General features: G+C 49.7%; 1 protein-coding gene across 2 annotated transcripts in view; it reads right to left on the reverse strand.

Moving 5' to 3' along the window:
* LOC140722536 (NACHT, LRR and PYD domains-containing protein 3-like) overlaps positions 1 to 25,523 on the reverse strand; it is a 58,504-nt gene extending 32,981 nt beyond the window's left edge. Inside the window, exons 1-7 of one of the 2 annotated variants that reach the window (XM_073037248.1) lie at positions 25,406 to 25,523; positions 21,419 to 21,515; positions 18,661 to 19,092; positions 17,926 to 18,092; positions 10,060 to 10,231; positions 9,900 to 9,965; positions 6,645 to 8,382 (exon numbers count right to left, since the gene is read on the reverse strand). In XM_073037248.1, coding sequence (XP_072893349.1) covers positions 6,645 to 8,382; positions 9,900 to 9,965; positions 10,060 to 10,231; positions 17,926 to 18,092; positions 18,661 to 19,092; positions 21,419 to 21,428 — 2,585 coding nt within the window. In that variant the 5' untranslated portion in view covers positions 21,429 to 21,515; positions 25,406 to 25,523. Of the gene's footprint in view, positions 1 to 6,644; positions 8,383 to 9,899; positions 9,966 to 10,059; positions 10,232 to 17,925; positions 18,093 to 18,660; positions 19,093 to 21,418; positions 21,517 to 25,405 lie in introns of those variants that run through there. The other variant, XM_073037249.1, reaches the window with a different exon arrangement.
* Positions 25,524 to 25,729: the final 206 nt, after the last annotated feature.

A 25,729-nucleotide genomic window follows, 5' to 3' on the forward strand; every position in this document is an offset into this window, starting at 1 on the left:
GATGCGGACGAGATATCCCACAGGAGGAAGGGGGCTGGGGAAGAGAGATCCCACAGCAGGAAGGGGATGGGTTCTCGAGATCCCAGAGGAGGAAGGGGATGGGGAAGACAGATACCACAGGAAGAAGCGTGATGGGGAAGAGAGATACCACAGGAGGAAAGTGATCGAAAAGAGAGATCACACAGGAGGAAGGGGGACGGGGAAGAGAGATCTTACAGGAGGAAGTGGGATGGGGAAGAGAGATACCTCAGGAAGAAGCGTGATGGCGAAGAGAGATACCACAGGAGGAAAGTGATCGGGAAGAGAGATCACACAGGAGGAAGGGGGATGGGGAAGAGAGATCTTACAGGAGGAAGGGGGATGGGGAAGAGAGATCCAACAGGTGGAACAGTGATGGGGAAGAGAGATCCTATAGGAGGAAGGGGGATGGGGAAAATTGATCGCTTGGGAGGAAGGAAGATAGAAAAGAGATATCCTACGGGAGAAAGGGGAATGGGAAGCAGAGATCCCACAGGAGGAAGGGTGATGGGGAAGGGAGATCCAACAGGAGGAAGAGGGATGGGGAAGAGAGATCCTATAGGAGGAAGGGGGATGGGGAAAAATGATCGCTTGGGAGGAAGGCGGATGGGTAAAGGAGATTCCACACGAGGAAGGGGATGGGGACGAGATATCCCACAGGAGGAAGGGGGATGGGGAAGAGAGATCCTATAGGAGGAAGGGGGTGGGGAAAAATGATCGCTTCGGAGGAAGGGGGATGGGTAAAGGAGATTCCACATGAGGAAGGGGATGGGGACGAGATATCACACAGGAGGAAGGAGGATGGGGAAGAGAGATCCCACAGCAGGAAGGGGATGGGTTATCGAGATCCGACAGGAGGAAGGGGATGGGGAAGAGAGATACCACAGGTGGAAAGGGATCGGGAAGAGAGATCACACAGGAGGAAGGGGGATGGGGAAGAGAGATCTTACAGGAGGAAGGGGGATGGGGAAGAGAGTTCCTACAGAAGGAAGGGGTATTGGGAAGAGATATCTTATAGGAGGAAGTGAAATGTGGAAGGGAGATCCGAAAAGAGGAAGGGGGATGGGGAAGGGAGATCCAACAGGAGGAAGAGGGATGGGGAAGAGAGATCCTACAGGAGGAAGGGGGATGGGTGAAAATGATCGCTTGCGAGGAAGGGAGATGGGTTAAGGAGATTCCACACGAGGAAGGGGATGGGGACGAGATATCCCACAGGAGGAAGGGGGATGGGGAATAGAGATCCAACAGCAGTAAGGAGATGGGTTATCGAGATCCGACAGGAGGAAGGGGATGGGGAAGAGAGATACCACAGGAGGAAAGGGATCGGGAAGAGAGAACACACAGGAGGAAGGAGGATGGGGAAGAGAGATCACACAGGAGGAACAGGGATGGGGAAGAGAGATCACACAGGAGGAACAGGGATGGGGAAGAGAGATCCAATAGGAGGAAGGGGGATGGGGAAACTTGATCGCTTGGGAGGAAGGGGGATAGAAAATAGAGATCCTACGGGAGAAAGGGGAATGTGAAGCAGAGATCCCACAGGAGGAAGGGGGATGGTGAAGGGAGATCCAACAGGAGGAAGAGGGATGGGGAAGAGAGATCCTACAGGATGAAGGGGTATGGGGAAGAGTGATCCTATAGGAGGAAGGGGAATGGGCAAAGGAGATTCCACACGAGGAAGGGGATGGGGACGAGATCCCACAGGAGGAAGGGGGATGGGGAAGAGAGATCCCACTGCAGGAAGGGGCTGGGTTATCGAGATCCGACAGGAGGAAGGAGATGGGGAAGAGAGATACCACAGGAGGAAAGGGATCAGGAAGAGAGATCACACAGGAGGAAGGGGGATCGGGAAGAGAGATCACACAGGAGGAAGGGGGATGGGGAAGAGAGATCTTACAGGAGGAAGGGGGATGGGGAAGAGAGTTCCTACAGGAGGAAGGGGTATGGGGAAGAGATATCCTATAGGAGGAAGTGAAATGGGGAACGGAGATCCTAAAGGAGGAAGGGGGATGGGGAAGGGAGATCCAACAGGAGGAAGAGGGATGTGGAAGAGAGATCCTATACGAGGAAGGGGGATGGGGAAAAATGATCGCTTGCGAGGAAGGGGGATGGGTAAAGGAGATTCCACACGAGGAAGGGGATGGGGACGAGATATCCCACAGGAGGAAGGGGGATGGGGAATAGAGATCCAACAGCAGGAAGGGGATGGGTTATCGAGATCCGACAGGAGTAAGGGGATGGGGAAGAGAGATACCACAGGAGGAAAGTGATCCGGAAGAGAGAACACACGGGAGGAAGGAGGATGGGGAAGAGAGATCTTACAGGAGGAAGGGGATGGGTTATTGCGATCCCAGAGGAGGAAGGGGGATGGGGAAGGGAGATCCAACAGGAGGAAGAGGGATGGAGAAGTGAGATCCTATAGGAGGAAGGGGGATGGGGAAGGGAGTTCCAACAGGAGGAAGAGGGATGGGGAAGAGAGATCCAACAGGAGGAAGAGGGATGGGGAAGAGAGATCCAACAGGAGGAAGAGGGATGGGTGAAAATGATCGCTTGCGAGGAAGGGAGATGGGTTAAGGAGATTCCACACGAGGAAGGGGATGGGGACGAGATATCCCACAGGAGGAAGGGGGATGGGGAATAGAGATCCAACAGCAGTAAGGGGATGGGTTATCGAGATCCGACAGGAGGAAGGGGATGGGGAAGAGAGATACCACAGGAGGAAAGGGATCGGGAAGAGAGAACACACAGGAGGAAGGAGGATGGGGAAGAGAGATCACACAGGAGGAACAGGGATGGGGAAGAGAGATCACACAGGAGGAACAGGGATGGGGAAGAGAGATCCAATAGGAGGAAGGGGGATGGGGAAACTTGATCGCTTGGGAGGAAGGGGGATAGAAAATAGAGATCCTACGGGAGAAAGGGGAATGTGAAGCAGAGATCCCACAGGAGGAAGGGGGATGGTGAAGGGAGATCCAACAGGAGGAAGAGGGATGGGGAAGAGAGATCCTACAGGATGAAGGGGTATGGGGAAGAGTGATCCTATAGGAGGAAGGGGAATGGGCAAAGGAGATTCCACACGAGGAAGGGGATGGGGACGAGATCCCACAGGAGGAAGGGGGATGGGGAAGAGAGATCCCACTGCAGGAAGGGGCTGGGTTATCGAGATCCGACAGGAGGAAGGGGATGGGGAAGAGAGATACCACAGGAGGAAAGGGATCAGGAAGAGAGATCACACAGCAGGAAGGGGATGGGTTATCGAGATCCGACAGGAGGAAGGGGATGGGGAAGAGAGATACCACAGGTGGAAAGGGATCGGGAAGAGAGATCACACAGGAGGAAGGGGGATCGGGAAGAGAGATCACACAGGAGGAAGGGGGATGGGGAAGAGAGATCTTACAGGAGGAAGGGGGATGGGGAAGAGAGTTCCTACAGGAGGAAGGGGTATGGGGAAGAGATATCCTATAGGAGGAAGTGAAATGGGGAACGGAGATCCTAAAGGAGGAAGGGGGATGGGGAAGGGAGATCCAACAGGAGGAAGAGGGATGTGGAAGAGAGATCCTATACGAGGAAGGGGGATGGGGAAAAATGATCGCTTGCGAGGAAGGGGGATGGGTAAAGGAGATTCCACACGAGGAAGGGGATGGGGACGAGATATCCCACAGGAGGAAGGGGGATGGGGAATAGAGATCCAACAGCAGGAAGGGGATGGGTTATCGAGATCCGACAGGAGTAAGGGGATGGGGAAGAGAGATACCACAGGAGGAAAGTGATCCGGAAGAGAGAACACACGGGAGGAAGGAGGATGGGGAAGAGAGATCTTACAGGAGGAAGGGGATGGGTTATCGAGATCCCAGAGGAGGAAGGGGGATGGGGAAGGGAGATCCAACAGGAGGAAGAGGGATGGAGAAGTGAGATCCTATAGGAGGAAGGGGGATGGGGAAGGGAGTTCCAACAGGAGGAAGAGGGATGGGGAAGAGAGATCCAACAGGAGGAAGAGGGATGGGGAAGAGAGATCCAACAGGAGGAAGAGGGATGGGGAAAGGAGATGCCATAGGAGGAAGGGGGATGTGGTAGGGAGATCCAATAGGAGGAAGAGGGATGGAGAAGTGAGATCCTATAGGAGGAAGGGGGATGGGGAAGGGAGATCCAACAGGAGGAAGAGGGATGGGGAAGAGAGATCCTATAGGAGGAAGGGGGATGGGGAAAAATGATCGTGGGAGGAAAGGGTAATGGGCGAAGGAGATTCCACACGAGGAAGGGGATGGGGACGAGATATCCCACAGAAGGAAGGTGGATGGGGAATAGAGATCCCACAGCAGGAAGGGGCTGGGGAAGAGAGATACCACAGGAGGAAAGGGATCAGGAAGAGAGATCACACAGGAGGAAGGGGATGGGGAAGAGAGATCTTACAGGAGGAAGGGGGATGGGGAAGAGAGATCCTACAGGAGCAAGGGGGATGGGGAAGAGAGATCCAACAGGAGGAAGACGGATGGGGAGGAGAGATCCTACAGGAGGAAGGGGTATGGGGAAGAGATATCCTGTAGGAAGAAGGGGAATGGGGAAGGGAGATCCTATAGGAGGAAGGGAGATGGGGAAGGGAGATCCAACAGGAGGAAGAGGGATAGGGAAGAGAGATCCTACAGGAGGAAGGGGTATGGGGAAGAGAGATTCTATAGGAGGAAGGGGAATGGGGAAGGGAGATCCTATAGGAGGAAGGGGGTGGGGAAGGTAGATCCAACAGGATGAAGAGGGATGGGGAAGAGAGATCCTATAGGAGGAAGGGGGATGGGGAAAAATGATCGCTTGCGAGGAAGGGGGTTGGGTAAAGGAGATTCCACACGAGGAGGGGGATAGGGACAAGATATCCCACAGGGGGAAGTGGGATGGGGAGGAGAGATCCGACAGCAGGAAGGGGATGTGTTATCGAGATCCCAGAGGTTGAAAGGGATGGGGAAGAGACATCCCTCAGTAAGAAGAGTGATGGGGATGAGAGATCCCACAGGAGGATGGGAATTGGGAAGGGAGATCCCACAGTAAGGGGGTTGGGGAAAGTGATCCGACAGGAGGAAGGGGATGGGGAAGAGAGATACCACAGGAGGAAAGGGATCGGGAAGAGAGATCACACAGGAGGAAGGGGTATGGGGAAGAGAGATCCCACTGTACGAAGCTGAATCAGGAAGAGAGATACCACAGGAGGAAGGGGATCAGGAAGGATATCCTACAGGAGAATGGGGGATGGGGAAGAGAGATCCTATAGGAGGAAGGGGAATGGGGAAAAATGATCGCTTGGGAGGAAGTGGGATGGGTAAAGAAGATTCCACACGAGGAAGGGGATGGGGACGAGATATCCCACAGGAGGATGGGGGTTGGGGAAGAGAGATCCCACAGCAGGAAGGGGATGGCTTATCGAGATCCGACAGGAGGAAGGGGATGGGGAAGAGAGATATCACAGGAGGAAAGGGATCCGGAAGAGAGATCACACAGGAGGAAGGGTGATGGGGAAGAGAGATCTTACAGGAGGAAGGGGGATGGGGAAGAGAGATCCTATAGGAGGAAGGGGGATGGGGAAGGGAGATCCTATTGGAGGAAGGGTGATGGGGAAGGGAGATCCAACAGGAGGAAGAGGGATGGAGAAGAGAGATCCTCTAGGAGGAAGGGAGATGGGGAAAAATGATCGCTTGCGAGGAAAGGGGATGGGTAAAGGAGATTCTACACGAGGAAGGGGATTGGTTCGAGATATCCCACAGGAGGAAGGGGGATGGGGAAGAGAGATCACACAGCAGGAAGGGGATGGGTTATCGAGATCCCAGAGGAGGAAGGGGATGGGGAAGAGAGATACCTCAGGAAGAAGCGTGATGGGGAAGAGAGATACCACAGGAGGAAAGTGATCGGGAAGAGGGATCACACAGGACGAAGGGGGGTGGAGAAGAGAGATCTTACAGGAGGAAGGAGGATGGGGAAAATTGATCGCTTGGGAGGAAGGGGGATAGAAAAGAGAGATCCTACGGGAGAAAGGGGAATGGGAAGCAGAGATCCTACAGGAGGAAGGGGTATGGGGAAAAGAGATCCTATAGGAGGAAGGGATATGGGGAAGAGAGATCCAACAGGAGGAAGAGGGATGGGGAAGAGAGATCCTATAGGAGGAAGGGGGATGGGGAAGAGAGATCCAACAGGAGGAAGAGGGATGGGGAAGAGAGATCCTATAGGAGGAAGGGGGATGGGGAAAATTGATCGCTTGGGAGGAAGGGGGATAGAAAAGAGAGATCCTACGGGAGAAAGGGGAATTGGAAGCAGAGATCCTACAGGAGGAAGGGGGATGGTGAAGGGAGATCCAACAGGAGGAAGAGGGATGGGGAAGAGAGATCCCACATTAAGGGGGATGGGGAAATTGATCCGAGAGGAGGAAGGGGATGGGGAAGAGAGATACCACAGGAGGAAGGGGGATGGGAAACAGAGATCCCAGAGGAGGAAGGGGGATGGGGAAGAGTGATGGCACAGGATGAAGGGGGTGGCATTTTTCACAATTCATCTCAATCTCATTTACTGCAATTTTACCCAAATCCGTTACTTTGAAACAGCACAATGGAACAGATTCACAGTTCTGAGTGAGAGATAAATCAAGTTACCTCAACTCCTGGCACTTGAGCAGCCCGAGTCCCAGCCGCTGGATTTCTTCACACTGAATGTGGCAGTACTCCAGGTTGAGATATTTTATTGTATCACAGAGTCCGATGGCATGAGACAGGACCGCGCAGTCAACCGGGGTCAGTGTCATTCCACTGAATGAAAGTGTTTCCACAGATCCCAGTGTAGCCTGAGCCAGTCCACGATTCTGAGACTCAAACAGGTAGTGCAATGTGTTCAGGAGGCTCCTTTTACCAGCTTCACTCCCTGTGTTTCCACTCTGGCGTTTAACCTCCTCCTTCACCCAGTCAATCACCCGGCAGGTTGTTTGATGAGGAAATGGACCCAGAAACTCCTCCAGGCCCCGAGCTGTCATTGGGTTGGAGAGACCAGCAACAAAACGGAGAAATACCTCAAATCGCCCATCTTCCGTCTTGTGAGCTTCAGTGAGGAATTTCAGGATATCCTCGGGATGTACAGTCAGGAATTGTGCGACTGCAGCTACAAACTCCTGGATGGTGAGGTGTGGGAATGTGTACACCACGCTGTGGGCAGAATCCTCTCTCTCCAAAAGCTCCATCAGGAACCCGGACAGGAACTGCGAAGGCTGCAGATTGAACTTGATCAAATCTCCGTCTGCAAACACAATCTTCTTCTCGGAAACTCCTCTGTAGGCCATCTGACCCACCCTGAGTAACACATCACGGGGTCTCTCAATCTCACGGCCGTGATTTTTCAGGATGTTGTAAATATAGTAGGAGTACAGTTGAGTGATGGTCTTGGGAACTCGCTGCGGGTCCCTGACTCTTTGTGTGAAGAAGGGGCCCAGTGCCAGAGCAAGGATCCAGCAGTAGGAGGGGTTGTAGCTCATGGTGTACAGGATCTCGTTCTCCTGCACGTGTTTGAAAACAGCTGCTGCCACCGTCTGATCTTCAAAATGCCTGATGAAATATTCCTTCCGTTCCTCACCAACAAATCCCAGGATTTCAGCCCAGACACCGATCTTCGCTTTTTCCAATAAATGTAACACAGTGGGGCGGGTGGTCACCAGCACTGAACACCCTGGGAGCAGCTTGCCCTGGATTAAACTGTAAACAATGTCAGACACTTCACACCATGACTCGGGATCTGGGCACTGGTGCTTGGGTTCTGTATCTCTCCGACTGTCAGAAAAATCGATTGTGTGCTTGAATTCATCCAAACCATCGAATATAAACAGCAATCCCTTTGGGTTCTTCCAGACCTCTCTCAGGATATTCCCAAAGTAAGGATACTGATCCAGAATCAGTTCCCTCAGGTTTATTCTGCAGTTGATAGAGTTTAAATCCCGGAATTTGAAACTGAAGACAAACTGGAACTGTTGGAATATTTTCCCCGCGGCCCAGTCATAAACAATCTTTTGTACCATTGTTGTTTTCCCGATTCCTGGCACTCCGGCTACTGCTGCAGAACTCCCAGATTTGGATTTACTCCGGGAAAAACTGCTGTGGAATAACTGAGCAGTCTGTATTTTTTCTAACGCTCCACGGAGATGTTTCTCTCTATAATCCTCGTGGTCTCTGCCTCTTGCCAGCAGCTCGTGTTCCACCAGTCTCCGATCTCGAAGAGTAGAAATGACGGTGAGCTTTGTGTATCGATCAATCAGCTGGAAAACCTTCACCTTCTCCCTCATCAGGATCGTGTTCACTCTCAGTGTGTCAGTTTGTGCCCGCAGAGTCTCCTTGTGTTTCTGTTGAACATCTTCATGGGAACAAAAACATATTCAAAATGTTAACTAGCTCAACTGACAAAGAACTTTATAACTACATTCCAATATTCAGTGTTTGAGATTACATGAATTAATTCAATGCTTCCATGGATATTAGGACAGAAAGTAAAATTCTGTTCACAGACACAGGAACTAACAGCGATGATTGCCTCAGAAAAATGTCCAATCCTCATATTCTGACACTAATTCCTGATGAAGGTGAACATTCCCCTGATATCCTATTGCAATCCTGACTGCACTCCCGTTACAACATTTCACTATATTTAAAGCATTGTTGCATCATTAACAGACGATGTTATTGCTGATCTGGTGTGGAAATACGGAGAGCAGGACACTGTGCATTTTGGCAAAGTTACACACTGGGGAGTCACAGGTGTCCACTGCAAACACCAATGGTGTCAAAACAGGAACAGAACATGCGGGAAATGGGGGTTTCTTTACTCAGAGATGTTCCTGATTCGGAAGAGCGTCAACATTTAGAGAAGGCAGGATAATGGGGTTGAGAGGAATTGCGGAGCAAATTCACTGAGCTGAATGGCTTAATTATCTTCCTGAGTCTTATGGTTTTATGGAGCATCTAGAGTATTGTGTTCACTTCTGATTGTCCAGTACTGGGGATGATTGGAGAGGGTGCAGAACAGGTTCACCAGGATGTTGCTTGGATTCGGTGGCAAACTATTCTGGAGTTTGAATAGAGATCTGCCTGATGTTTATAAGATTGAGAGATAAGATTTTGGGATAGAGAGCCTGTATTTTGCTTTCAACTTGGGATTGATGACTCATACCAGAGGGCATTTGATTAAAGTGAAATAGGGTAAATTTAGAGTACATGTGGGCAGATTTTTCACAGCCTGGGTCGTGTTGGAGGCAACTATGTTATAGGTTCTTCAAGGGATACGTGAATGTGCAGGAAATGTGAGGGTATGGTTAATAGCATAAGAGAGGATAACAAAGTGTTTTTTTTTCTTTCTCAGATATATAAAGAGTAAAACAAGTAGAGGGTTGATATCGAACCGCTGGAAAATGAAGTTGTAGATTTAGTAACGGGTGAAAAGGAAATGTCAGACATACTCTGTGGAAGTCACTAGCAGAATTCCAAATTGTAAAGAGCATCAGCGGACAGAATTGAGTGCAGCTGCTATTACAAAGGAGAAGGTGCTTCGGAATCTGAAAGGTCTGAAGAGAGAAAGGTCACCTGGACTGGGTCATACAGTGTGTCAGGAGCCTGTCTGGGGTGTGTGGGGATTTCCAGAGCGTTAGGACCCGGAGTGGAGGGTTCAGAGACACAAGGACTGGATTAATACATCAACAGCTGGAACAGCTGGAAAAATACGCTTTACAATGTTCAGGCTGCAACGAGAGATGATCTGAATTGTAACCTGAAACCAGAGATCGGCGAATGATTGATGGTGGATTTTCGTTCCCAGATTCTGCCAAGTCACAGTCTAACATTTGAGATGTGGTTTGAACTGAGCATTTCATCACTCACCTATCAGTTCAGTGGGTAACTCAGACAACCCTTGTGCGATGTTTATGTATTCCTCTGGGTCAGGACCTGTTTAAATCAAAAAAAGAGTTCATGAAAACAGAACTAAAATAATTGCAACCATTTAATGTGCCTTTGGGTTCAGTGCGTGGTTTTAACATACCGAGCTCCTGTATTTCCCTCAGTATCCTGTCCAACTTCGGTAACTCAGTCCTCCACATCACAAAGGATTCCCACATCGCCCTCCGGGCCCGGGAGCCTTTGCCCATCACCAAACTGAGGAAGAGTCTGGAGCTCTCTGTCCGGTTTCCCTTCTCTGTCAGTTCAGTGACTTTCTATAAAAGCAAACAATTAATTTATTGTGGAGTAGATGGACAGACATGGCGAATCTCACAGATTAATATTCATCCTGGATTAATGAGCTGAGGTGAATTTGACCGACGGTCCTGATAAGATGCAAAATTAATTTTAGACTGAATGCCTGTTCAACAGTCCAGATATGCAGCCCTTGCACTTATGTCATACAACGATATGACTATTACAGCACAGTAACACAGTCCGTGCCGAGCGCTTACTCTCACCTAGTTCCATCTACCTGCACTCAGCCCATAACCCTCCATTCCCTTCCTGTCTATGTACATATCCATTTTTTAAAATGACAATATTGAACCTGTCTTTGCCACTTCTACTGGAAGCTCATTCCACACAGTTACCACTCTCTGAGTAAAGAAGTTCCCCCTCGTGTTACCCCTTAACTTTTGCCCCCAACTCTCAACTCATGTCCATTTGTTTGAATCTCGCCTACTCTCAATGGAAAAAGCCTATCCATATCAACACTATCCCCTCATAATTTTAAATGCCTCTATCAAATGCCCCCCCTGAAACTTCAACGCTGTAAAGAATAAAGACTTAACTTGTTCAACCTTTCTCTGTACTTAGGTGCTGAGACCCAGGTAACATTCTAGTAAATCTCCTCTGTACACTCTATATTTTGTTGACATCTTTATGAATAATTCGGTGGCCAGAACTGTACACAATACTCCAAATTTGGCCTTACAAATGCCTTGTACAATTTATCTTTACTTCCCAACTCCTGCACTCAATGCTCTGATTTAAAAAGGCCAGCATACCAAAAGCTTTCTTCACCACCCTATCCACATGAGATTCCACCTTCAGGGAACTATGCACCATTATTACTAGTTCACTGTGTTATACTGCACTCTTCAACGCCCTACCATTTACCATGTATGTCCTATTTTGATTAGTCCTACAAAAATAAAGCACCTCAAACTTATCAGCATTAAACTCAATCTGCAAACTTTCAGCCCACTCTTCTAACTGTCCTAGATCTCTCTGTAAGATTTGAAAACTACTTCATTTTCCACAACGCCACCTATCTTAGTATCATCTGTATACTTAGTAATCCAATGTACCACCCCATCATCCAGATCATTAATGTATATGACAAACAACATTGGACCCAGTACAGATCCCTGAGGCACACCACTAGTCAACGGCCTCCAACCTGACAAACAGTTATCCACCACTACTCTCTGGCATCTCCCATCCAGCCACTGTTGAATCCATTTATTACTTCAATATTAATACCTAACGATTGAACCTTCCTAACTAACCTTCCGTGCGGAACCTTGTCAAAGGTTTGACTGAGGTCCGGTACACTGATAAATACAGCAGGTGTGAGAGGAGAAGGTGACTCTGAACCTGCAGTTCCCAGTGCGCCCCACCTGAACAGCTGAAACAGATCTACTGAAGACAAAGGTCTGACTGAGGTCCGGTACACGGATAAATACAGCAGGTGTGAGAGGAGAAGGTGACTCTGAACCTGCAGTTCCCAGTGCTCCCCACCTGAACAGCTGAAACAGATCTACTGAAGACAAAGGTCTGACTGAGGTCCGGTACACTGATAAATACAGCAGGTGTGAGAAGAAAAGGTGACGTTGAACCTGCAGTTCCCAGTGCTCCCCACCTGAACAGCCGAAACAGATCTACTGAAGACAAAGGTCTGACTGAGGCCCGGTACACTGATAAATACAGCAGGTGTGAGGGGAGAAGGTGACTCTGAACCTGCAGTTCCCAGTGCTCCCCACCTGAACAGCTGAAACAGATCTACTGAAGACAAAGGTCTGACTGAGGTCCGGTACACGGATAAATACAGCAGGTGTGAGAGGAGAAGGTGACTCTGAACCTGCAGTTCCCATTGCTCCACACCTGAACAGCTGAAACAGATCTACTGAGGACAAAGGTCTGACTGAGGTCCGGTACACTGATAAATACAGCAGGTGTGAGAGGAGAAGGTGACTCTGAACCTGCAGTTCCCAGTGCTCCCCACCTGAACAGCCGAAACAGATCTACTGAAGACAAAGGTCTGACTGAGGTCCGGTACACTTATAAATACAGCAGGTGTGAGAGGAGAAGGTGACTGAACCTGCAGTTCCCAGTGCTCCCCACCTGAACAGCTGAAACAGATCTACTGAAGACAAAGGTCTGACTGAGGTCCGGTACACTGATAAATACAGCAGGTGTGAGAGGAGAAGGTGACTCTGAACCTGCAGTTCCCAGTGCTCCCCACCTGAACAGCTGAAACAGATCTACTGAAGACAAAGGTCTGACTGAGGTCCGGTACACGGATAAATACAGCAGGTGTGAGAGGAGAAGGTGACACTGAACCTGCAGTTCCCAGTGCTCCCCAGCTGAACAGCTGAAACAGATCTACTGAAGACAAAGGTCTGACTGAGGTCTGGTACACTGATAAATACAGCAGGTGTGAGAGGAGAAGGTGACTCTGAACCTGCAGTTCCCAGTGCTCCCCACCTGAACAGCTGAAACAGATCTACTGAAGACAAAGGTCTGACTGAGGTCCGGTACACTGATAAATACAGCAGGTGTGAGAGGAGAAGGTGACTCTGAACCTGACGTTCCCAGTGCTCCCCACCTGAACAGCCGAAACAGATCTACTGAAGACAAAGGTCTGACTGAGGTCCGGTACACTGATAAATACAGCAGGTGTGAGAGGAGAAGGTGACTCTGAACCTACAGTTCCCAGTGCTCCCCACCTGAACAGCTGAAACAGATCTACTGAAGACAAAGGTCTGACTGAGGTCCGGTACACTGATAAATACAGCAGGTGTGAGAGGAGAAGGTGACACTGAACCTGCAGTTCCCAGTGCTCCCCACCTGAACAGCTGAAACAGATCTACTGAAGACAAAGGTCTGACTGAGGTCCGGTACACTGATAAATACAGCAGGTGTGAGAGGAGAAGGTGACTCTGAACCTGCAGTTCCCAGTGCTCCCCACCTGAACAGCCGAAACAGATCTACTGAAGACAAAGGTCTGACTGAGGTCCGGTACACTGATAAATACAGTAGTTGTGAGAGGAGAAGGTGACTCTAAACCTGCAGTTCCCAGTGCTCCCCACCTGAACAGCTGAAACAGATCTACTGAAGACAAAGGTCTGACTGAGGTCCGGTACACTGATAAATATGTACAATGTCCTGTGTATGTTACTAAAAAGGGCTTCTGTGGTTTATTACGAGTAGGAATGCTTCTTTGTCTGTTACAAGTTTCTCTTGCCGTTGTTTCACTTTAGAATGGCTGATATGGTAATTGTATTCATTTGTTAATCAATGGGGAATGTTATTGTGTTTTGTGAGGCTGGGACCTTGGGGGAGGGGTTGCGCGGGCTTGGAGAGTCCGGAGGGAGACGCCGAGGAAGGAGGACGTGCAGCAGCACCTGCGCAAGTTGAAGGAGGCCGGAATCATAGCTGAGTCCCGAAGTCCTTATGCGTCCCCAATAGTGGTGGCACGGAAGAAGAATGGGCGAGTGCGCATGTGTGTTGACTACAGGACGTTGAATCGGCGAACTGTCCCTGATCAATATACTGTCCCAAGAGTCGAGGATGCGCTGGCCTGCCTGAGCGGTGCGAAGTGGTTCAGTGTGCTGGATTTAAGAAGTGGGTATTACCAGATCCCAATGAGTGCGGGCGATAAGGAGAAGACCGCTTTTATCTGCCCGCTGGGGTTCTTTCAGTTCGAACGAATGCCCCAAGGCATATCGGGAGCCCCAGCCACCTTCCAGAGGCTCATGGAGAGAACTGTGGGGGATATGAATCTGTTAGAGGTGCTGGTGTACCTGGACGATTTGATAGTGTTTGGATCGACTTTGGAGGAACATGAGGAGAGGCTGTTGAAGGTGTTGGGCCGGCTTAATGAAGAAGGGTTGAAGCTTTCCCTGGACAAATGCCAGTTCTGCAAGTCGTCGGTTAGCTACGTTGATCATATCATTTCGCGAGAGGGAGTGGCTACTGATCCAACCAAGATAGAGGCCGTGACCACCTGGCCAAGACCCCAGAAAGTGGGCGCTCTGCGCTCATTTTTGGGGTTCTGTGGGTATTACCGGCGATTTGTGAAAGGATACGCCAAAGTGTGTCATCCGTTGACTCAGCTGTTGTGTGGCTATCCCCCGGTGGGAAAGAAACGGACGGGGGACCAGAGGCAGGACGCTGGAGGATACTGGAACCCAGCGGAACCTTTTGGCTCGAGATGGGATGATCAATGTGAAGAAGCGTTCTGATCTTTGAAAAGGGCACTGACCCAGGCCCCGGTGTTGGCTTTTGCCGATCCCCAGAAGCCATATGTGCTGCACACGGATGCCAGCCGAGAGGGTCTCGGGGCTGTTCTGTACCAGGAGCATGGCAAAGCATTGAGGCCGGTGGCCTTTGTCAGCTGAAGCTTGTCGCCATCGGAGAGAAACTATCCCACTCACAAGTTGGAGTTCCTGGCGCTGAAGTGGGCGGTGGTGGACAAGTTGGGCGATTACCTGTACGGAGCCAAGTTTGAGGTGCGAACGGATAACAATCCGCTCACTTATATTTTGACTTCGGCAAAGCTGGATGCCACAGGACATCAGTGGCTGGCGGCCTTGTCGGTATATGATTTCAGCCTGAGGTACCGGCCCGGAAGTAAGAATGTCGATGCGGATGCTTTGTCTCGTCGGGAGCCGGGGGAACAGGAGAGGGATGAGGAGTGGGAGAGTGTCCCTGCCCCTGGAGTGAAGGCGATGTGCCAGTTTGCTATCACCATGAAGGCCGAGGGAAGAGGGAGGCTGGAACGAGCCGTGGACCATTTGGGGGGTTTTGACGACGCCATACCCCTAGCTTACTGTGACCTGACCGCACTACGGACTAAACAGTTGCCGGAACTGAGTCCGGGGGAAGTGGCCGCTGCTCAGCAAAATGGCCCGGGCATTGGCACAGTGTGGAGAGCAGTCGAGAGGGGGGATGGGGCGTTGGCTGAGAAGGAGAAACACCCATTCGTGCCCCTGTTGTTGAAGGAGTGGTCTCGGTTGAAGTTAAAGAACAAAATCTTGTACCGGGTAACGGCGCCTCTGGACCAACCCCACTGTTGGCAACTGGTCCTGCCGGAGGAGTATCGGCAGGCTGTACTCCAGGCCCTACATGATGATTCTGGACACTTGGGGGTGGAAAAGACCTATGGATTACTCAAAGACCGGTTCTACTGGCCCCGGATGAGGGGGGAAGTCGAAGAATACTGTAGGGGCTGCAGTCGTTGCATCCGGAGGAAGACCCTGCCCGCGTTGGCGGCTCCACTGTCGCACTTGCAGAGTGCGGGACCTCTGGACCTGGTATGTATGGATTTTCTGTCGATTGAACCTGACACCAGCAACACCGCGAATGTCTTAGTCATTACCGATCATTACACTCGCTATGCTCAGGCATTTCCCACTAATGATCAGAAGGCAACGACAGTGGCGAAGGTGTTATGGGAGAAGTATTTTGTTCATTACGGCCTTCCCAGGCGAATCCATAGCGATCAGGGGCGGGACTTTGAGAGCCGCCTTATCCATGAATTACTGACTATGCTTGGGGTTGAGAAATCCAGGACTACCCCGTATCACCCACAGGGAGATCCGCAGCCAGAGAGGTTCAACCGGACCCTGTTGGATATGCTCGGGACGCTGGAGATTGGGCAGAAAAGCAGGTGGAGTCGTCATATTGGACAATTGGTTCACTGTTACAATTGTACTCGCAATGATGCTACAGGATATTCGCCCTATTATCTGATGTTCGGGCGGGAAGCGAGATTGCCCATTGACTTGTGTTTTGGGGGTGAAGTGGGTGAATTACCCGGGAAGTCCCATCTAAAGTATGTGTCCGACATGAAGAGGGAGTTACAGCGAGCGTACGAGTTGGCCGAGGCGGCGGCTACCAAACAAAATCAGAGGAATAAGATGCGGTATGATCGAAAGGTGAAGTTTGTTCAATTATTGCCGGGCGACCGGGTCCTTTTACGGAATTTGGGACTCCCTGGTAAGCACAAGTTGGCAGACCGATGGGCGGCCAGCCCCTATGTAATAGAGAGCCAGATGCCGAACCTGCCAGTTTACCGGGTGAAACCTGAGGATGGGAAAGGGCCTATCAAGGTACTCCATCGGAATCACCTGCTGCCGCTGGGTCAAGCGGTGCAGGTGGATACGGAGCCAGAGTGGGAGGTTACGCCCAGTACAAGGACTCTGCGAGGACACAGAGAAAGGGTAGAGACCACTGCTGAAGAGCGGGGACGGGTCCCTCGCCCGGAAATGGCTACTGATTCGGAAGAGGATGACTCAGATGAGTGGCCCCTGTTCCCTTTCGCTGGTGCTCCAGTACCCGGAGAGGAGGCTCCTGGCCCTTCCCATACTGAATTGGGTGAGAGGAGGGAAGGTCTTGAGGGCCAGATGGAGAGGCAGCCAACATTGGTGGGAGAGAGGGTGGAGCCTGAGCGTGAGCCGGAGAGATCTCAGGTGAGGGAGGACTCCTGTGAGGAAGGGGGTGAGGGTCTGTCAGGAAGACCTGGGGTGTCCGAGACAGTGGGTTCGCAGGTGGAGAGGGAGCCCAGGGGGGCAGAAGGGGTATGGAGATCTCAGAGGATTAGGCGCCCCCCAGAGCGGTTGACATATGTGGTACAAGGAGAACCGAGTGTGATTTCTACTGCTCTGGGTAGTTATGTCACTGCTTTCTGCACCTGGGTTGGGTTTTGTGTGTTGCAAGAAGCTTTGGGGAACTCTAGTAATGCCATGAGGGCATGACATTTGCTGGTGGGGAGAGAATGTACAATGTCCTGTGTATGTTACTAAAAAGGGCTTCTGTGGTTTGTTACGAGTAGGAATGCTTCTTTGTCTGTTAAAAGTTTCTCTTGCCATTGTTTCGCTTTAGAATGGCTGATATGGTAATTGTATTCATTTGTTAATCAATGGGGAATGTTATTGTGTTTTGTGAGGCTGGGAACTTGGGGGAGGGGTTGCGCGGGCTTGGAGAGTCCGGAGGGAGACGCCGAGGAAGGAGGACGTGCGCTCGGGAGACCACCGGGGAGACGAATGGTTCGCTGGATGAGCTCCACCGATGTGCACTAAACTGACTGAACTTTGATAAGTTGGCGCCTTTTGTTTTTTTCTTGTGTATATATATATATATATATATATATATATTGTACTGCCTAATACTCTTTTAATTTTAGTAAACTCTTTAAAGTGTATTTCATAACGGTATTTGTTGTGAGTCTGATACTGCCGAGGCATAAACTCGATTCTCACAGCACCTGCGTGAACGGGAGGCGGGGTTGGTGTGTGGCTGGATCTCTTTTTCCCCTAGACATATACCAGCCTGTTGGGTAAGTGTTACAAATACAGCAGGTGTGAGAGGAGAAGGTGACTCTGAACCTGCAGTTCCCAGTGCTCCCCACCTGAACAGCCGAAACAGATCTACTGAAGACAAAGGTCTGACTGAGGTCCGGTACACTGATAAATACAGCAGGTGTGAGAGGAGAAGGTGACGTTGAACCTGCAGTTCCCAGTGCTCCCCACCTGAACAGCTGTAACAGATCTACTGAAGACAAGTCAGAGATCAAAGTCTCCATTGCCATGTAGAACTCCTAGAACGTGCAGGAGATTAATATCGATCACTATTCCCTCTGATACCAGCAGTTCAGTGACAATACACTAAATACACTCACCTCATTTTCTTCTCTACTGAAATGTCCCTCCTTTGTCAACATCCAACCGAGTCTTTCAACTTTTTCTTCAATTGCATGTTTGAGTCTGTTCCTGTAGAACTTGGTCAGTTGGTACAGTCGATACTCGCCCCCCTCTGCCAGGAGGTCGAAAATTGTAAACTCTGGCTCTGCGAATATAAAATGTGAATGTAGTCACAAACTCAAATATCGCTTGTCTCCACCGCTCTCACCCAGCCCTAACAAACCAGTCATGTCTTGAACCTCAGTGTTTACCTGCTTTCAGCTGGAAACACGTATTTTGCCCTAATCTCCAACACTGGTCTTAAAAAACCGACCCATCAATGCGCTGTGCTAGACGTTCCCAGAAGGAACCCATTCACCAGAAACCTGTCTCTCCCACCGTCCCACCCACTCACCGATTTCAGTTTAAAATGGACAATAAATGTTGGGACTGTCGCTTCCCAGAGATACTCTCTCTATCCTGGCGAATGCATTTCCCATAACTCATATCCTGGAAATACTCCCTTACCCGGATAGCTGCATTTCCTCCGATACACATCCTGGAAATCCTCAGAGCAGGTAGGACATTTCCTGTAGTGCGGTAACGGGTGCCACACTACACCGCATGCACCACGCCCACACTTTTCCTCTCTCTGACCAACCATCCAACAAGGAATCACATTTACCCACTTCCCACCTCATTCTGCGAACACATCACCCTCATGTTTCACTCACCCACTCCCTGTTGGGCACTTGACAATTCCGTGTTTAATGAGTTTCCGAGCTGACAGGCAGTCGCCTCACTTGTGCCGGTTCCAGGGTCCTGCTCAGTGTCTCTGACGTCACTGTCTCTGGGCTGACAGGCAGTCGCCTCACTTGTGCTGGGTCCAGGGTCCTGCTCAGTGTCTCTGACGTCACTGTCTCTGGGCTGACAGGCAGTCGCCTCACTTGTGCCGGTTCCAGGGTCCTGCTCAGTGTCTCTGACGTCACTGTCTCTGGGCTGAATTTGCTTCTCCTCCTCTGCGGCTGGACCGCATTCCATTGGGACATTGCTCTCAATCGGACCCTGCTTTGGAACCTTGCTTCCCGTGTCCCGATCATCTTCCCCCGATGAGCTGCCTGGTAGAAGCCTCTTGAGTACTTTCTGTAACCGATTTAATTTCCCACCTGCAGTAAATGATGAATTGCAGGTTTAGAGTGATTTGTGCTCGAACAAGGATTCACAACGGGTGTCTGCAATGGGGCCGGGACTCCGGCTGACCGGATTTGGAGTGGGACTGTGCTGGTGAATGTGAACCACACCTCCTGCCAGGTGACCATCCCGGTAAGCCAGTGAGTGGACACATCCACTCCCAGAAAAAGAACTGGATAGACACAGTAATACTGATCACCGACTACGTATTAACTGAACACACCGATAACCAGCGGTTATTAATGGAAAGGCATTAGGTGATAGCAGGAATTATCACTGGGATTATTTCCCACAAACTTAAATCTCCCTGGATCACAAACTGTCCAGTCACCTGTGTCACTCACAGACAAGCCACTGGATTACTCGTGGTCCGATCCTCCAGATCAAACGTTCTCCGGTTGCTTTGTCACACACTGTCTTGTCCCCTGGGTCAAAGACTGACCACTGCCTTGAGATAGACAACGTCCAGTCCCCTGGGTTACAGATTGAACATAACCTTGATGCCCATGATGCCTGGTCCCCTGGGTCCCATCCCGTCTCCTGGATAATAATTGTCACGTAGCAACGATACAAGTCATTGGCAAAGGGAGAGTCTTGCGTGCAGTTCCAGTAGCTAAACATAGTCTCGCTGAGAGAGCTTTGCATTTGCTAAGGATGCAGTTGCCAACAATCTACAGGATGGATGCGACTCAGCTGGGAAGAGTGTCGGGGAGATTCACAAGTACGTTACCGGATGGGGTTGTTTGTTATCTGGTTCGGCTGGGACAGTTTGCCCCGGAACACGGGAGCTTGAAGGGTAAACTTGCACACGTAAAACAGAATCAGAATCAGGTTTATTATCACCGGCATGTGACGTGAAATTTGTTAACTTAGCAGCAGCAGTTCAATGCAATAGGTAATCTAGCAGAGAAAAAAATAATAATGAATAATTTTTTTAAAAAAAAGTAAACAAGTAAACCAATTACGTATATTGAATAGATTTTTTTTTAAATGTGCAAAAACAGAAAGACTGTGTATTTTGAACAAAGTTAGGTAGTGTCCAAAGATTCAATGTCCATTTAGGAATGGGATGGCAGAGAGGACGAATCTGTTCCTGAATCGCTGAGTGTGTGCATTCAGGCTTCTGTACCTCCTCCCTGATGGTAACAGTGAGAAAAGGGCATGCCCTGGGTGCTGGACGTCCTTAATAATGGACGCTGCCTTTCTGAGACACCGCTCCCTGAAGATCTACAACTTCCGGCAGCTTCTCTCGGTCCTGTGCAGTAGCCCCTCCATACCAGACAGTGACAAACCGATGCAGACCACAAATGAAGTGTCTCCTGATCCTCAGCCATTTCCAAGGCTAGCAATGTTCTCGGCTCGGCTACAGAAAACAGAGTTCGGAAAACTCCCCTCATCTACTTTGCGCAGCGAGGGGGGAGTTGAGAGCTGCCCTGACAAAACATGAAATGTTGTATTATCGCACAATCTTTGAAATCCACGAAATGCTCTTGTCACCTGCCTCTGAATTTTGTAAATGAAAGTTGAAGATGTCTTTCACCTCTAAACAGGCCCTGATGTGCAACAAACCCTGAACCTAGATAATGTTGTAGGGGTGGAACTGGACTCTCTGACGGTGGTGTCTGAAAAGAGGATGCGGTCCAAGTTGCATGCCATCTTGGAAAATACTCCCCTCCACTCCATAATGTACTGGTTAGGCACAGGAGTACATTCAGCCAGAGACTCATTCCACCGAGATGCAACACTGAGCGTCATAGGAAGTCATTCCTGCCTGTGGCCATCAAACTTTACAACTCCTCCCTCGGAGTGTCAGACACCCTGAGCCAATAGGCGGGTCCTGGACTTATTTCCACTTGGCATGATTAACTTATTATTATATATGGTTTTATATTGCTATATTTCTACACTATCCGTGGTTGGTGCGACTGTAACGAAATCCAATTTCCCTCGGGATCAATAAAGTATGTCCGTCTGTCTGTAGACTTTTACATATCAAACAACACCGCTGTCACATTCCTGTTTGTGTTTCACTCTCAACCTGCTGATTCAGGGTCTCCGGCTCCTTTCACTCAGGTGAAGCTTTGCCTGGTGAGTGGAGTCATTCGACCATTACTGGTGTCAGGTCCCTGCGCTGGAACTGTTGGACCGATCCATTACACAAATCACTTTACCAGTGGGATCAATGACACTGCTTGATGAAACTTTTTCTCTGCCCTGTTAGCGCCTGTGTAAGCTTCTTCATCTGAACTATTGTGCACCAACAGGGCAGAAGTTTAGTTATAAAGGTCCAGGTGAACATACCTGTAGCCATTCTGATTCTGACTGATGGTTGTTGATTGTCGTCGTCTTGTTTACACTCTGATCCCGGTGCAGGACAGCTCCACTTGCTGGTGATGCCCTGAATTAAACACAACAAGCAGACAGTGAGTCAGAGAGAGTTGGATTACTTTGCAAATGTGACAGTACAGCCATTCACTGTATCAGAGCCGCAGTTCGCATCAACTCCCAAACCATGTCTGTATGTCTGTCCAGTGATATCTAGAGCATCCTTCCGATAGAGGCACAGAGAAACAGAGCACAGATACTGACCCTTCAGCCCATCGAGACAATGCTGACCACAGTGTACACTGAGATGGTCCTAATTTTCTAAGTTGGGCCCGTTTTCCTCCTGGCCTCTTCCTTCCATCTTCACATCCCAACTGCTTCTGGAATTATACAATTGTGTCTGCCTCATCCACTTCCTGTGGCAGTTCCCGCCACATAATCACCAGCCTCTGCATGAAACCGTTGCTGCTCGGGTTGGTTTTGGAATCTATTTACCATCCTCTGCCCATTTAGATCCCCTATAAGCGACGATAATATTCACCGTGAGTACCATCTACTAATTGTCTGTCATCGGCGAAATTTCTGGTCAAGCCTTGTGCACTTGCATTGTAATCATTGCTATCAAATAACGAATATCAAATGTCCCAACTTGCAGCCTTGCGGTACACCACTAGTTACCCGCCTCCACTCTGAGGAGAAACCTTCATCCACCACTCTTTGCTTGCTAGCTTCAAGGCAACTTTTGAACCCAACTAGCTCTGTCTCTGTACCGCATGGGACGTTATCTTCCAGACCAAGCTGTCATGAGGCAGCTTGCCAATGCACAATACCCACTCCCCCACCCTCATTGACAATCATCTTCAAAAATCTTAAAAAAGTATTGTTGAACACAACTTTCCATGCACAATGCCATGGTGACTCATGATCGGTCTTTGTTGAACTATGTAGATATTCTGTGTGTGACTGGTCCATATTGTGGAAAATTGTCTCCGGCACCTCACTTTTTTTGCTTATTTCGGGTTACCAGGCAAGGTTGTCCTCTTAGTCCATTATTATTTGATATTGCGCTGGAACCTTTGGCAATTGCTATTAGAGAATCACCTAACATTTTTGGCATTAATCGCGGGATGGATATCCGTAAGTTATCATAATATGCAGACGACTTGCTATTATACATTTCTGATCCTGAGAAATCCATTACTGCAGTTATATCATTGTTGGCTCAGTTTAGTAATTCTTCCGGGTATAAATTGAATCTTAATAAGAGTGAATTGTTCCCCCTAAATAGGCAGGTTCCAATTTACAGAAATTTGCATTTTAAATTAGTTACTGTTTATTTTATATACTTAGAGATTAAAATTACAAGAAAAAGCATAGGATTTTTTTAAGGTTAATTTTTTACCCTTAATTGATCACATTAAATATTTGTTTACAAAATGTTCACCATTGTCTTTATCATTGATAAGTCGGATTAATGGTTTTAAGGTGATTTTTTACCTATGTTCTTATATATATTTCAAGCGGTACCAATTTTTATTCTGAAATCTTTTTTTGACAATGTTCATTGAAAAATTTCTTCATGTATTTCTGGCAGAATAAAAATTCTAGGTTAGGTAAAAGACATTTACAGAAGTTAAAAAAGGACGGTGGATTGGCATTGCCAAATTTTAGATTTTATTGCTGGGCAATTAATATCCCATATTTGATATACTGGTCAGCGACAGTTCGCCGGTTGAAAGTCCGATAGTCCGCACACATGCGTACCCTTCTCATCTTCTTCCGGGCCACTACTATTGGGGACGCATAGGGGCTTCGAGACTCAGTGATGATTCCAGTTTCCTTCAACTTGCACAAGTGTTGCTGCACGTCTTCCACATCTGCAGGGGCCAGTCGCCGTGACCTCTCTCTGAACGGGGTGTCCTCAGTCACTCGAATGATATGGCGAGTGCTCTTGGAGCAACCCACATCGAATTCGCCAAGAGAAAAAACATCTTCCAGCTTCAAAGTCTTCTCCGCCAGCCTGCGTTTCTGCTCCGGTGACACAGGATAATCCCCAAAGTTAAAGGCCTCAGCGGTCAGCTTTCCTCTGTTTTCCAATCCATCCCCCTCGTGGGCCTCACAGGGGCGTTAGACATTACCGTCACCGGGAACAAATGCGCCAGCGGGATCCCTCTCTTAAAGGTGATTTCTCCTGCCGTAGTGTTCCTGACACTGACGGCCATCCGTCTCGCAGGTACCACCGCTGGCCTCTGCACTTCGGGCCTCACCAGCACCCCCGCCGGAAATCGTGTCTCCCCCTCGAGATCGTGCGGGGCGTCTACTATCAGGGCTTCGCCCGCCGGCACTCCGGGGAATCTGAGGGTCCCCATCACTAGTGCCACCTCCCCTGCCGTATCACTTTAGACCTCCCTTGCGTACACCACACCGACACTCGTTTGCACTCAGGATCCAGCTCGAAACACCGCTTGAAACACTGGGTGTACCGAGAGGGTCTCCAGAAAGTTCTCCAGCGCCTTCTCCTTACCGGCTCCCAGGAGCCGTTCACAAGAGGGGAGTTAGTCCCCAGCAGAAGGGCAGAGCGACACCTGTTTCCACCGGGTCCGGACAAACCAACACCGGCGTCTCAATGGCTTCAGACACTCCCTCATCGCCCTCCGAGAATTCCAATCTCACTGACAGGTACACGGATAATCACTGTCTCTTACACCCGAAATCTCCAGTGCCTCAAATGGGGTTACTGACAAGTGCTTTAGATATTTGTTGTAGAACGGCCGGTGCAATAAGGTAACCTGACATCTTGTGTCGAGGATGGCTTTTGCGTAAACTCCCTCTATCGGTAGGCCCACGCTTGGGCTTTCGGTGGTCCCCTGGCTGATTTCTAGCAATGTGTTCCTCCAGAGACCCCAGTCCGTTCCCTCACTGAGTCTCTCCTAAGTTTCCCGACTCCTCTCCGTTCTTATTCGCCCGGGGGCTTGCCTACCTCGGGACGTCTTGTCTCTCACAATCCCTCCGAAAGTGTCCCCCTTCGCCACAGCTGTAGCACACCCCTGACTGTTCACATTCCCGCCGGAAATGCCCCTCTTTCCCACAGTTATAGCACACGCTACCAGTCGCCCCTCCTCTCCCGGGACGCCCGCCACTACCAGCCCACTGCGCTGGTCGTCCCCCGAAGGCTTACTCTCCCTGTCCATCCCCTCAAACAGGGGTCCCTACTCCCCTGGGACCCCTTGGGTTTCTCGGACCTCAAACCGGCCAGCACTTCCTGCAACGTTGAGGATCGCCCCCGGTGGCCCGACCCCATTTACGGCCCAACGCGCTCTCTTCCTTCCTGTACTACAGTAAACAATGTTACAGTAATTCTGGAGTTCGACATTTACTATCTGGAGTCAGATCTTTACCGGAAATATACCAAAAATCGGCTACTCAGCCCATCCATCGTTCTGCCCCGTACAATAAAATCATGGCTTTCGCACCGTAATGTCGCCTGCCGCCTGTCTCTTTCTGTAACCGGTCAGCCCCCCAACCCCTTTTCCCACCACCGCCCCCACACCCGCTGTTCACTGTGTGCCGTGGCCTTGAACAGAGTCAAAATCTTTGCTTCTACAGGATGTCGAGCGGATCCGTTGGAAGCACCCAGAATAAACACAGTCTCAAAGGAAAAGATAACATGAATTCATCTGAAATGCCAAGTTTTCGAAACGGGAAACGTGTTGTCCTAACAGAGTTTTGACACACTTGCTTTGAAATCGGAACCCTTGGTTTCAGATCCGTTTTTAATCGTGGCAGAAGCTGTGAAAAATCTCAGTAATGCTGACAAGAAAGTGTAGGATCACAAATCATATCGCCGCCGGAAGGGGGTTAAAATGGAGCGAATAAGTTATTGATCACCGATGCAAAACACAGATCATGGATCGATTTGAAATAAAGATCGGAAACAAATATCAGAAGCTGAATTATTCTCACCTGAATTCGCTAAGAATATTCAGTCTCCGTGTGGATATATTTTCAAGTCGTTTTCTTCCAACTTCATAGCAGAGAATCGGGCGAGGAGCCGGTGCTGCTGTTCTGTGAGACTCACAGCGCGACTTTCAGTGCGCAAGCTGGTGCCCGTCCGCAGGACGGATTCCGAGACGCAGACATTCCTCGGATCAGGGAGCGGCGTTTCTGCTGAAAACAAATCCAAACGGTTCAACATTCCTCCCCTCCCTTCAACTGTCAGCAAAGCAGGCTTAATGTTGTAGTCAAATCTTACTGTTCCAGGGGGATATCAATAAGACTCGGTGACAG

The sequence above is a fragment of the Hemitrygon akajei genome, unplaced genomic scaffold, assembly GCF_048418815.1.
Source record: "Hemitrygon akajei unplaced genomic scaffold, sHemAka1.3 Scf000079, whole genome shotgun sequence".
In the NCBI taxonomy this organism is placed as follows: domain Eukaryota; kingdom Metazoa; phylum Chordata; class Chondrichthyes; order Myliobatiformes; family Dasyatidae; genus Hemitrygon; species Hemitrygon akajei.